This window comes from Hippocampus bargibanti, linkage group LG03 (genome assembly GCF_051943395.1).
Source record: "Hippocampus bargibanti isolate YZ-2025 linkage group LG03, ASM5194339v1, whole genome shotgun sequence".
NCBI classification, from domain to species: domain Eukaryota; kingdom Metazoa; phylum Chordata; class Actinopteri; order Syngnathiformes; family Syngnathidae; genus Hippocampus; species Hippocampus bargibanti.
In genome coordinates this window covers 10623384-10637785 of record NC_142736.1, presented here as the reverse complement: position 1 = coordinate 10637785, position 14402 = coordinate 10623384, and the positions used below count along the sequence as shown (strand labels likewise).

The following is a 14402-nucleotide window of genomic DNA, read 5'->3' as shown; positions in this document are numbered from 1 at the left end:
TGCTTTTAGGCTTACCGGAGCAGCAGAAAACAAACGGTGGTATTTGGCGGTGATGTGCGCCACCCTTTTCTTTTACACTATCGCCACGATGGCCTTCACCTTCATGTATAAATACTACACACACCCCATAGCCTGCCAATTCAACAAGGCCCTGCTGTGGATCAACTTGGGACTCTGCTGCCTCATGTCCTTCATTGCTGTCACACCGTGCGTAAAACAGAGTGAGTCCATCAAGTGCACTTGTACGTCTGTCATCAACCAAACACGCACACACACACGCAACCACACGCGCGCACACACACACACACACACGCACACGCACGCACACGCACACACACACACACACACACACACACACACACACACACACACACACACACACACACACACACACACACACACACACACACACACACACACACACACACTGTAGCTACTGCTGCAGCAGATAATAATAATTAGAAGTAGGCTCATTTTATCTGTTTCACCCTTGAAGAACACAGCGAGCCTGTTGTGCCCCAACATGTTGGATTTAAACATCCGCTGCCAAGAAACATTCTTCTTAAATAGTCTGCCTTTTGCCATTTTGGGGCATTTCTTTTCAAAAATGTACTGTTTTGTAAAGTGTTTTGTTACTGCTGCAGCTGTTGTGAGAGCGCTATAGAAATCCGAATCTATTGGATTGGATTGGATGTACCTTTATTAGTCTCGCAGTGGAGAAATTTATATTTCACAGCAGCAAAGTTATGAAAGGAAGAGTAAAACAAAGGAAGAAGTAGAAAAACAAAATACAGGAGCTGCTGTAAAGGCAGCTGCTGCAACGGCAGCCACTCTTGCGGCGCCATCTAGAAGTCAAACAACAACAAAAAACAAATAATGTGACACAATACAAAAGACACAGACAGTCATTCAATCGTAAGCACTTTATGCACCGTCTTTATGGTATGAAGCAGTTCTAGATGAAAGAGGAGAGGATCAAAACATCATTTTCACCAGTGGATCAGGGACAGGTATAGTGAAATGTGTACGTCTGCTACAACATTTAGCTACAAGCTAAATGTTGTAAGTAAACACGAAGCTGTGGCATCCATTGCCGTAAAGAAACACATCTCACATCTCCTGTCCCGCGGAAATCCACTTCAATTCCAAGCTGCAACAGTTCCACATACACATTGACTCTCCTTTCTTCTCAACACGTGCCCTCGTGCATGCATCCAGCCGCACACTGTCCAACAGCACCGACCTTTCCGCTGAACAAAGTGGGGCTGTGAAAATGCTGCCCATTACAGGCGCAAAAAAGCACAATCCCCCCCCAGAGATGGCCAGCGATGACAGTCAAATGGCACCAACATTCCTCCAAATCAAAAACGGCGCTGGCATATTCATGCTGGCGAAAAGGCGCAACCGCTTGTATTGTTCGAATTAATCTAATCGCAAGGTCTGCTGAAGAATCAGAAATAAAACACTTTTTGAAATTGCATTTCAGCTACTTCGAGTGTTTAAACAAAAACAATTTAATTATGAAAAATTATTTGTATACACAATCGCATCAGTGGCCTCCTTTGCTGCTGTGAAATGTAAATTTCTCCACTGCGAGACTCATAAAGGCAAATGCAATCCAATCCAATCCTTGTATTGAGTTTGCATGTCCTCATTCAGTAGCTGGGGTAATTTTCTGATTATTTTTGTGAGGTTAAGATACACACATTTTATATTTACTGTCAATTACATTTTTGTATGTGCTGTAATTCTGACCATATGCTCAATGTCTTTGCAGAGCAACCTCGATCGGGGCTCCTTCAAGCCTCCATCATAAGCTGCTATGTCATGTATCTCACTTTTTCTGCATTGTCTAGTCGCCCTCCTGAAAAAGGTGAATTCATTTGAACTGAAGCAGAGAAGAATAATTATTTTCAGTCCTCCCCCCAAAAAAATCACAACTACTAACATCCTCAACTCATTACATTCAGTTTTAAATGCGACACACACACACACACACACACACACACACACGCACACACACACACACACACACACACACACACACACACACACACACACACACACACACACACACACACACACACACACACATACACGCACAAACTGAGATGAGATGTGCTCTGACATGCACGCTGGGCTGGTGGCCTGTGGCGATAGGAGACTGACGGATATTTGTTTTGCATTCCACTTGAATCCATTGACAACATAATAACACCGACAAAAAACTCATTACATGCTGTATAAAATCTGCAATTAGTCGACCTCATGCAGGTGAGGAAAGCTCTGCTTCAGGACAAGATTGGGGTGGAGAATAAAAAAATACCGCTTACTTTTGATGGCAACATTTAGCTAAACTCTCAGAGTCCAAAAATGTGTAGGATCTATTTGAGAACTACATTATGTGTGTGTGTGTGTGTGTGTGTGTGTGTGTGTGTGTGTGTGTGTGTGTGTGTGTGTGTGTGTGTGTGTGTGTGTGTGTGTGTGTGTGTGTGTGTGTGTGTGTGTGTGTGTGTGTGTGTGTGTGTGTGCGCGTGTGTGTACTTCTTTGGCTGTATATGAGTAAACTAAATTGGTCCATTTGTGTTCTTGTTCACCTGTCTGTCTCCAACAGGGTCTTTTAGTCTTTTACAATAACACCCCCATTCACCCCCACATAAATACATATACAGACGCTCCCCTACTTACAAACATTCAAGTTACGAACAACGGTATATAGTATGAACATTTTTGTAGTAACATATGTAGTATTCTCTCCAGTTGTACATGTATATATCTTTATAGAGCATATATTTTATTAAATGTTTAATTTTCAGTACAAACCAATACAGGTTACTTATACAAGCCTTAAACATACTTATATAAACCTTAAAGGACAATCGACGTCTCCGGACAAGTTGTGTCCATAATTTGTAAAATGGCTTCAAATGACTTCTACTGAGCGTGTTTTAATAAGATTCCACCGCATATAGCTATATTTTACATTTTAAGACTTGCGCTGAATATTCAGGATGTCTTGTTTTTGAGTTGGTGACGAGTCCGTACGTGACGTCACTAAAGGAACGCCCCTGACCAATAAAAAGACGCATTATAGCGGTCCTTCCATCACGTCAATGTATTTTGCTGTACTTGTTTGGTCTGGGGACCTCGTGTTGCACCCAAGAGCCGCCAGAGGAGGGCGTCCAAGCTCCATGGAGGGAATTTGTCAGCCTGTGGAAACGCGCTGATTCATTCCTCACGGGAGCTGGTCGCCATTATTTCTGCCTCTTCTGGGACGATACATTGCAGTCCAGATGCCTCAAAATGACACGGAAGGACTTCTTTAATCGATTGCAAACATGTATGCTTTCCTCTTCAGAACTATTTGAATCATATTCATAACTGGATGTGTAACAAGAAAGCATATTCTCCGAATCTGAAGCCGTTGTTTGGATTCTCCAGCAATGCAAGACGTCTTGGCGTGACTTCACGAACTAGGGGCGGGACTTTCTGAAAATGCCCAATTCGCAGCTCAATTCTTTGCAGATTTTGGACACTTTAAGTCATTTTTATTGGTGTTTTGCATTTGACTAAAAATATCATATTGCGTGTTTTGGGTATTTTAGATGCTATAAAACGTTTTTCTGATGTCAATTAAGAAACAAAAAAGTGACGTCGGTTGTCCTCTAAGCATACTTATGAAAGCCTTAATAATACATTCCATACAAAATATAGCACCGAAGCAAATTACAAACGAATTCTATTTATGAACGAATCTCATTCGTAAGTTGGGGAGTGTGTACATACATATACAGTACATTCAAATACATGCATAAATATACATATTCATACAGTATTTTCCAGTGTATAAGGCGCACCCAAAAATCTTGATTTTCTTCCAAAGATAACTCCGCGCCTGATACGTCCATGCGCCATATATGTGAAGTAATATTGAGCCACAACAGGTCTCACGACTGTAAGCAGCCACCGACTCCATTTTACCCTGTAGAGAAAGTGGTGTATAACCCCAGGCTCATCTCTGGCGCCTTATAATGTGGTGTGCCTTACATTTGGGAAACTTCTATATATTTATATATTAAATATGGAAAACTTTTCATTTATTGAAGGTGTGATACAGTGATACCTCAGTTCACAAACTTAATTGGTTCCCAGAAAGTGTGTGTAAGGCGAAAAGTTTGTCTGCCAAACATTTATTTCCCATAAGAAACCATTAAAATGAGAATAATCCCTTCCCAGGCCCCATAAAAAATTCTACTCAATAAGACTTAAAACTACACAAAACATATGTACCTTATTTTATGTATCATAAATGTGCTATTGTATTGTAATTAAAGAAATAAACTGTACTGTATAATAAAACTGTATAATTATTTACCTTTGTGATGGTCGTTGATGTAGTTGCCTCTTGATGATATCCGAGTGAAGTTGCCGTGCTTTCTTGGCGATAATACCCTCACTCACACGGCCCATAGCTCTGCTTTTCGTTAATCCAATTCAACAGACGTTTTTCAACCTCTTCTATTGCCTGAGACCGTTGCTTAGACCACACGGAAACATCCTTAGCCACACATAGCAATGGTCGACTCGTTCGTGGTTTTTTTGATGATCTCGTTCTTGTGTTTGACCATAATTTTCTTTTGTATCTTCTTCGGCTTAACACTAGCCTGTGGTGGAATCTATTTTGGTCCCACAATAGCAAAAGTACTCCACTCGATAACAAACCATGTCTGCACTCAAATAAAAGTGGTGACGACCGTGTGGTTTGGTGATCATCTGCCGAAAACTAGTTCGTATGCCAAGATTATATCCTCGCAAATAAAAGCGTTCGTAAACTGAGGTACCACTGTATATGGAAAAAGTCTGAAAATACACCATTCATTGGGGGTGCGCCTTTTACTCCGGTGCGCCTTATACACCAGAAAATACAGTATTTTAAAAAAAAGCCATTCTCAAAAGTGACCCAAAGACATGTCTGCCTTGATGTGCCAATACGCTAAGTGCATATGGTCTGTTTTCCTCTCCGTGTCAGTTGTGTACCAGGGTATGAACATGACAGTATGTTACCCGAACGTGGGGCAAGACGGGATCCAAAATGAGGGCAACGCCGTGGCCGTCATCGGAGCTGCAATCATGTACTGCTGTGTTTTGTTTGCCTGGTAAGGATGCGAATGATGCGACGTAGACTTAGCACGAAATCACACGGCATTGTACAATAAGGTACAGTGTAGCATTTCTTTGGGAAGCCATGTTGTGGGAAATGACTGCTTTCTATCTTTCTTCAGCAATGAAGCGTCCTACCTTGCAGAGGTATTCGGGCCATTCTGGATGATCAAAGTATACCGTTATGAGTTCCAGAAAGCCACTTGCTGTTTCTGCTGCCCTGAGGAGGAGGAAGGTTTGTACTGGGGCAGGAATCGTGCATTGCTTTCACCAAGGCGACTTTCCTCATCATTATGATAGAAATCAGGTCAAATAGCTTTGCGGCAGAGGATTGAAGCCATCATGCTATTTATGGCTAACAACTTAATAATAATAATAATAATAATAATAATAATAATAATAATAATAATAATAATAATAATAATAATAATACATTACATTTTAAGAGCCGTTCAAAGCTCTCTAGGACACTTTACAGTCACAGACAAGCATAGGTACTATAATAAATAACATACAATCACAAATCCAATGCAATAAATAAAATACAATTATAAATAGAAACAAGAGAGAGAGCTACACAGAAAATGCAATTTCAAATAGGTGGGTTTTGAGATGGGATTTGAAGGTGGGAAGAGAATCAATGTTACGAATGTTGGGAGGAAGTGAGTTCCAAAGTTTGGGGGCAGAGCAGCTGAAGGCTCTGTCACCCATCGTATTGAGACGGGCAGGGGGGAGCGGGCACACAGAGGCAGAGGGAGGAAGAGGATCTGAGGGAACAAGAGGGAATAGAAATTTGAAGAAGGTCAGTAAGGTATGGGGGGCAAGGTTATTGATAGCTTTAAATGTATAGAGAATAATTTTAAAGTTGATTCTATATTTGACCGGGAGCCAGTGGAGCTCTTGGAGGACGCGGGTGTGATCTGGTGAAAGGATGAGGTTCTGGTGATGATCTGAGCTGAAGAATTCTGGACGAGTTGAAGTTTGTGGAGAAGTTTCTGAGGGACACCAAGAGAAGTGAATTGCAATAGTCAATCTGGGAGGTGACAAGACTATGAACGAGGATAGCAGTGGTGTGAGGAGTGAGAGACGGGCGAAGACGATTGCTATTGCGTAGGTGGAAGTACGCAGACCGAGTGAAGTTATTTATATGGGAGTGGAAAGATAGCTTTTCACCTGATGGGAGGGAGAAATGGTCAAATTGTCAATAGTGCGAGAGAAACTGTTAGCTTTGCTCAAGGTGGATTTGGTACCAACGAGGAGAATTTCAGTTTTCTCGCTGTTAAGTTATGGGTAACCAGGATTTAATTTCAGAGAGACACAGGGAAAGGTAAGAAGGTGAAAGAGAGGCGTTGGGTTTGCTGGAGACGTAGAGCTGGGTATCCAAAGTCCGTTTCCAAAATATAGATCAAGCTTTTCTATTTTACCAATGTCTGGTTTGCGATTTGATTCTTCATGTGCCTTTTGTTTTTCAATCATTTTTCAGTGGAGGAAGAGTTTGTGATTGATGATGACACCAGGGGCTGCCAGAAGGTTATTCATAATGAGACGCAGAGGGTGGCCTACAGCTACTTTTTCTTTCATTTTGTCTTCTTCTTGGCTTCGCTTTATGTCATGATGACCCTCACCAACTGGTTCAGGTTAGTCATTCACAACTTTGCTTCAGCATCTCTCACAGTGCCTCGAATGTGCCCTTTTGGATGTAATTTCTCACAGAGCTGAACGGCTCGGCCTTTGTCACAGTTTGTAAAAAAATTCTAATGCATCTTGATGGGACTTGTGCAAAGTAACCAACACAGATATTTTACATATTTGAAGTCCTTCTCACCAAACAAGAAGCAGATTATTACAGAAAGGCTTTCAATGTTGGCCTCTTCCCACAGCCACCGATATTAATGTAGAAGTCAATATGTTTTCCGAACGATGTTGTAGTTATATTAAAATAAAGGTTCGATAAGCAGTGGCCGGTGGTGAGTTTTGGACCTTAAGTGAGTGTTTTTAGTGATCTCATTTCATGGCTTCATAATGCCTTTATGTCAAAATATGTAAAACACACACACGCACACAAACAAGGGCACGCACAGGCATACGAACACACCCAGAACAAGAAAAAAAACAAACACTATGTACCTGTCAGGATTTGCAAGGTGGTGGTGGAGCCCTAATAAACAAGTAGGAGAGAGGGGGAGGGTGTATTTGACAAACTGTATTAAATAGAGTCGGCAAGAACAAAACCTCAAACACCAAAGTCATTAGAAAAAAGGTCCAAAGTAACAAACAAAACCACAAGTAAAACATGACAAGAAGAAACAAACCTGACTGGGTGAAACAAACACTGAATGGCTGTGCCGCCAGTCCTGATTCTAATGACCAAACCCTGCGCAGCAGCAGGCAGGACCCTACAGTGCCACCCATTGGTTGCAAACCAAAACGTGAGAGTACTTTTGGATATACATTCAGTTTCTGGTTAAATGTTCCAACAAAGTCCTTTTCAGATTCACTATTGGTTGTCTGGACAGTAAATATTGTAAAGTGATACCTCAGTTTACAAACCCCTTGGCTTACGAACTTTTCGATTTACGAACGTTAAATTTATGAACATTTTACCTTGGCATACGAAGTATTTTTCGGGATACACACGGAGCTGCCACAATGAGTGATGTGTCGTTCGCGAACAAGCCCGTTCTCCGAACAAGAAAATGGCAGCCGGCTTGTTTTGGTCCTCTAGTCCCCGCCCCCAATCGTCGGTTAAAGCCACGTGATTGGTCAAGAATGCAGCAGTGAGGGGGGAGGGGTTACAGACAGAGAGAGAGTGAAGCCATTCTCCAAAAAAGAAAATGGCTGCTGACATTTTTGTTGTCCTCTATTCCCGCCCCCAGTCTTCAGTTAAAGCCACGTGATTGGTCAAGAATGCAGCAGTGAGGGGAGGTGGTTTAAACATTAAAGAGATAGGCAGACGTAGACTGCAAGGTTAAAATTCCCATCAATCAGGCTCCACAAATAACCCACACTAGCCATCAGTTCAATTTGAAATGAAAAGACAAGCAAAGGAACCAGTTATTAATGATGTTTCTAGTGTATCTGCTTGCATCTGTTACTGTTGCAATATCACAACTTCCAAGATGTACAACCCAGAGCTCCTGGAGACACTTTATGCAAAAAGCTATCCATTCCCATCAAGCCATCAACGACCATCACAAAGGTAAATAAAATGAATTCATTATATAGTCCAGTTTATTTATTTAACTATAATACCATAGCACATTTATTATACATAAAATAAGATATATTTTGTGTAGTTCTAAGGCTTAGAAAATGATAATGTTGAAAATTATGTTTTATGGGGACCTGGGAATGGATTATTCTCATTTTAATGGTTTCCTATGGGAAATGTATTTTTGGGATACACACTTCGCCTTACACACTGTCTAGGAACCAATTAAGTTTGTAAGACAAGGTATCACTGTAAAGTGGGGCCTTGGCTTACGAACTTAATTGGTTCCCAGACAGAGTGTGTAGGGCAAAAAGTGTGTATCCCAAAAATTAATTTCCCATAGGAAACCATTAAAATGAGAATAATCTGTTCCCAGGACTCCCTAAAATATAATTTTCAACTAAACAAGCCTTAAAAGTACACACAATATAACTTATTCTATATATAATAAATGTGGTATTGTAATGAAATAAATACACTGCACTGTATAATAAAATCACTTTATTTACATGTGTGAATCACACATTTAAATAAATCACACATTGTGTGATGGTCGTTGATGGCTCTTAATTGACACCTGTTGCGTTCTGACTTGCAATGTCTTACGGAACTGAGGCATCACATTATCATTCATCATGTTGATGATTCTCATAGCCAAAGTCTTTTCTGGATGGAACTGTTCAATAAAAGCCTGCACATCATTCCACTTGATGCTGCAGCCATCTCCTCCTCCTCGCCCTCAGATGACAACTCCTGAATGGCTTTCTTCTGCTTGTCCTCTTGAAGGCAAATCAAATCCTCTGTGTTGAGGACCTCGTTATGGTCAGCAACAAACTCCTCAATGTCATATGCATCCACTTCGAGTCCCATATTGTGTCCAATGGAAACAATGTCGTCCGAAACAAAAGAGTCATGAGGACCAAATCCTTCAAAGTCCCTCTCAAGGATGCACGCGGGCAACAAATTCTTCCATGCTGCTTTCAAGGATCGAAGGGTAACATCCAGCCAAGCCTTTTCTATCAGCTGAACACATTGATACTGTCACAGTCCGAGCATGACAGGGATAGCTGGCTCGTCGGAACGTTAATAAAAGGGGTTGGATCCCGAAGCAGGCGGCAGAGACGTAGGTGCTGGCAGAGATTTTATTACAACAAAAAGTGCGGGTCCGATGATTACACGGACCCGAAATAACGTGACAAAATAAACCACAAATAGGGGTACAGCGAGTAGCCGGGCGGGGGCGAACCGTTCAGCCTAACAACAGTCTCCCAGGACATGAAGTGGGAGGTCAACACCAACTCTATCCTGAAAAAGGCCCAACAGAGAATGTACTTCCTGAGGCTGCTAAAGAAGCATGGCCTGCCACAGGAGGTGCTGCAACATTTCTACACGGCTGTCATCGAATCCATCCTGTGTTCTTCCATCACCGTTTGGTTCGGGGCCACCACAAAAATGGACAAAATCCGACTTCAACGGACAGTTAGGACGGCGGAAAAAATCATTGGCACCGCCCTACCCACTCTCGAGGACTTGCACACTGCAAGAATCCAAACTAGGGCGCGGAAAATCCTACTGGACCCTCCGCACCCTGCCCACCACCTTTTCCAGCTACTCCCCTCAGGCAGGCGCTACCGATCCATGCGCACCAAATCCAGCAGACATTTAAACAGCTTCTTCCCCCAAGCCATTAACTCTTTGAACTCTTTCAACAGTAGCCAAAATGGAACTGTATAGTGCCACTTAGCAGTTTTTTTTTTACAACGATACTAGTGCAGCGTGTTCTACCGGAAACAAATTCCTTGTGTGTTCTACATACTTGGCAATAAAGATGATTCTGATTCTGATTCTGATTCTGAACAAGCTCGGAAAATAAAATGGCACACGGGGGTGTGGACTTAGCATATCCGCTAAGCCGCTAAATCAGACAAACGCACACCTCGTTCATGTTTCTCAATGATCTCCTTCTTCTCCTCGACTGTAATTTTGTTTGTTTTGTGTCTTCTTCGACTGAACACGAGCCTGTGGTGAGGTCTTTTTCCGTCCCATAACAGCAAAAGTATCTGTAAAAAATTCCTTGGAGGCGATCAACGTCTCTCTCTCTGTCTGTCTCTCTCTCTCTCTCTCTCTCTCTCTCTCTCTCTCTCTCTCTCTCTCTCTCTCTCTCTCTCTCTCTCTCTCGCTCACTCTCTCTCTCTCTCTCTCTCTCTCTCTCTCTCTCTCTCTCTCTCTCGCTCACTCTCTCTCTCTCTCTCTCTCTCTCTCTCTCTCTCTCTCTCTCTCTCTGTCTCTCTCTCTCTCTCTCTCTCTCGATCGATCGATCGATCGATCGACGTGTGCATTCAGTGAAAGGGGGTGTGGAAAGGTAGGCCGGCTGGGGCGCTGTTCGGTCATGTGCTTTGGTGTTCGTTCGCCGAAGATTACTCCACCAGCCGTGGTGGGTCGGCGCACCGTGTGTATCCCGAAAAGTAGTACTTAATCCAAGATTTAATTTTCATAAATTTAACGTTCGTAAACCGAAAATTTCGTCAGGCAAGGTGTTCGTAAACCGAGGCCCCACTGTCCTTGACTGGACATTTTTGTTCATATCAAAACTTTAAGTAGCATCATACTCACCAGAGATTCAAATGCAGAAGTTTCTCCTGTCTGCATTGGCTATCTTGAGAGATGACAGACAAAAAAATGAACTGACAGAGGACCGTAAGCCCCTGAGCCCCTACATTTTGAAATATGTTCAAAATGTACGTTTGTGTTTCTGAAAATATTTTAGGCTTCCTTCCCATTGTTTTGCCATCTGAAAATTGGAACGTGATTTTCCTAGTTGTTTGCATTGCCTCCTGCAGCTATGAGTCGGCAGTGCTGGAGACCACCTTCACCCACGGGAGCTGGTCTACTTTCTGGGTGAAGATGTCATCGTGCTGGGCCTGCGTGATCCTCTACCTCTGGCTGCTGCTGGCACCCTTGTGCAGTTGCCAAAATGATGCCAGACCTCGCCGATCCCGCATCAAACGACGATCGCCGTCCTCCCGTCATGTCACGGTCAGCGTCTGACATACAACCCGGAGGATGGGAGGTCATGTGACTCCATTTTTCCATCTGGGATGCCCAGTTGAGGTGCGGCGGTCGCTTGGTTCACTGGTCAAAGAGTCACATCGTTGTGTGAGGGTCTATTCGGTGGCCCAAAACGACTTTATGATTTCTCTTGATTTCAAACCGTTCAGCAAAACTTGACTGTATGAATAGCCAAAGTGAACCCAGGAGCTGAACTGTCAAACTGTATAATGATAAAAAATACAGTGACGAAGGTGCAGGCGTTTTATTTGATCATTTCTACAGCATTGTAGAAAACGCAACACAAGACGTGGCCACTGTGACATTACCTGTCCCCTTTGATCTTTTTTTGAAGACAGTTTGATTGCATTTTTGCTTTGATCCGGAAGTTAGCCATTGTGGGTCTCGTCCTGGCTTATGCTGGGACAAAACTGTGTGTCATACTTTTTTTTCAAGAACTGGACAAAATATTCTAGGTAAAATATTTCATCCACTCTATCTGTTAACATGTTTTGAAATGGTCAATGCTTTGTCACGATGGGCCATATGTTTGTCGTCAGGGGCATGCGCGCTTGGCATGAAAACTGCTGCATCTCCATTTTCAAGCCAGAGCAAGACAGGTTTACAGTGTTTGGCTATTTGGCAGACAGCGTTGCATCGAGGGCATCTGGTATGACAAGCCCCCTGACATTTTGGTGACCAAAATTAGACTAATAGATAATTTAGACCAGCTAAAAGCAGGTTGAAGTTGTGGTGCAGGTGGCTGATTTGGGTTGATTTGATCATGGCGTCGGCACAAATCCAGATTTTCTTGCATTTCATTTAGACATATGACAACAACATGCATTGAAGTACGTATCTGAATCCTTGTACAAATTAGAGAGGGACCTTTTTCAAGATGACTTGTGATTGGTTGTTACCTGAGCTCTGCAATTTGTTTTGCATGATAAATAGGATCATCAACCTGAATGCATCTTTCCTGTATTCGTAAATGACAAGGCAGCTAAGAAGGAATCATGCGTTGAAATATAAATAAATATGCAATGAAGAAGACTTGTTAACAGTGCTTGAAAATGCTGTATTGATTTCTCTCATGTCCTGCGAATGACTGATGATCAGTGCACCTGTTCTGACTTCCCTGTCACTAAGAACAGGATAACAGGTAAAAAAAGAACTGATATTCTGCATGCAGATTCCAATGTGTTTTTGTTTACATTCAATGTGTGCATTTGCTACCCCGATGACACCCACAGACACACACGAACACATGCAAGCCAGCAGTGCTAAATGAAAATATGTCCAGAAAGGATAGACGCTTTCTGCCTCTTGCCTTGAGAAAGAAGTAGTCTCTGATTATTACTAAAACAAAGAAACTTTAGCGTTCCATTTGAGACATTTTTGGTAAAAATCTGCTCAATTCCCGTGTGTTTAGGCAATGCAAGACTGCAGTACACCTGTGAGCTTATTAATGATCAAGTTTGAATGTGGCTTTATTTTCCTTGTGAATTCTTATGAGCGCAACATTGCTGTGAATTAAAAGGAAGTATTTGCGACCCAAAACGGGTATTTCCTGTTGAGATTGGTGTTACACATGTTACACTGCGATTGAAGGAAGCCCCAGCCTGCCTGTGATGACTTACAGTTGATGAACAGCAGTGGTTTGATCGTCCAGACACAAGAATCCACTGGTTTAAATTTGATGCTCGGTTTCTTCTTCTTCCTTTTTTAACATCACGTTTTCTTTCAAATCACGCCCGTGTTGTGTCTTCTTTGTTTGTGTCTGTGATAAACAGCGGTCGTGATTAGACATCATCAAAGGTTATTTTTCAATAAAATTAACAATCTGAATGCACTCAATGTAAGGAGTAATTTGTATTATATCAGTGTTTGAAATAAAGTCTGCCCGGTGGCCCTGGGCGTACAACTTTTACGTCGGGCGTACAACTTTCAAAATGTGTCATGACAATTTCTTCAAAAAAAAAAAAAACAAAAAAAAAAACAAATCAAACGTTTGTTTTATTCAATAAAGCAAAAGCTACAAGCAAACCGCTACAAGGTACGTGGACTCCTCTTTCTAAGTGTCACATCCTGATTGTCGTCAGGTGTGTGCCCCTCCCTGCGCTCCGGGCTCGTTCACCTGATCCCAATCCCACTGATTGTGCCTTCTGACGATAGAAGTCACCCCGGTTTTGCACGGTGTTAGCCGGTGTATTCCCTCATTCCATGATCTTGTTGCCTCACAGTACGCAGGTTGGTCCCGCTTGGCAGTCGTTCCTCACCGTTCTGTTCTGTTACTTTTTGTTTGTTCCCTGCGTGTCTCAGTAAAACCCTTTTTGAACTATACTGTCTCCATCGAGTATTTTGGATCCAGCTCCCCTTTTTTTCTTCGTCCTACGAGATCTGTTGCCACTCCTCGTGCGGACGTGATACTAAGGGCCTTTCAAAACTTTCAAGTACATTTTACAGTCACGGTATAGTCCGAAGCACAAAACAGGCTTCTGATTGGCTGCCGTGCCGAGTATGCAAATTGCCAAAAAACGTTAGTTTGGCAAATTGCATACTCGGCACAGCAGCCAATCGGAAGACTGCTTCATGCTTTGAACTATACCGTGACTGTAAAATGCACTTCAGAGTTTTGAAAGGCGCTTAGAAAGAGGAGTCCACGTGGCATTTCGCAGACAACGCAAACATTGCTTTGTGCACCATGACGACAAATGACACCTGGAGCAAAAACTTCAGCAAAGGATATTTACCATAAATTAAGCAAGGGAGCATTTGTGGTAGGTACTTCCTTAATTAAAAAAAAATCCTTTATACTTCGCAACAATGTTTATTTTTTTGCGATTAGTCGTCTTATTGTGTTTCAAGTTATGACAAATGGGGCAGGCAACTTTATGGCCGGGCAGGCAACTTTTCAGAGTTGTCTGCCCTGGTGTCCGCTAACTTTTTGTCGTGACTTTCAGACACTGATTATATCTTTATA

General features: G+C 42.3%; 1 protein-coding gene across 1 annotated transcript in view; it reads left to right on the top strand.

Annotated features, from left to right (window-relative positions):
- serinc4 (serine incorporator 4) overlaps positions 1-13276 on the top strand; it is a 32615-nt gene extending 19339 nt beyond the window's left edge. The window contains exons 6-11 of the mRNA XM_088991911.1: positions 10-221; positions 1778-1873; positions 5030-5156; positions 5283-5395; positions 6644-6797; positions 11212-13276. Of these exons, the coding sequence (XP_088848037.1) occupies positions 10-221; positions 1778-1873; positions 5030-5156; positions 5283-5395; positions 6644-6797; positions 11212-11419 (910 nt within the window). The 3' untranslated portion in view covers positions 11420-13276. The remainder of the gene's footprint in view (positions 1-9; positions 222-1777; positions 1874-5029; positions 5157-5282; positions 5396-6643; positions 6798-11211) is intronic.
- Positions 13277-14402: the final 1126 nt, after the last annotated feature.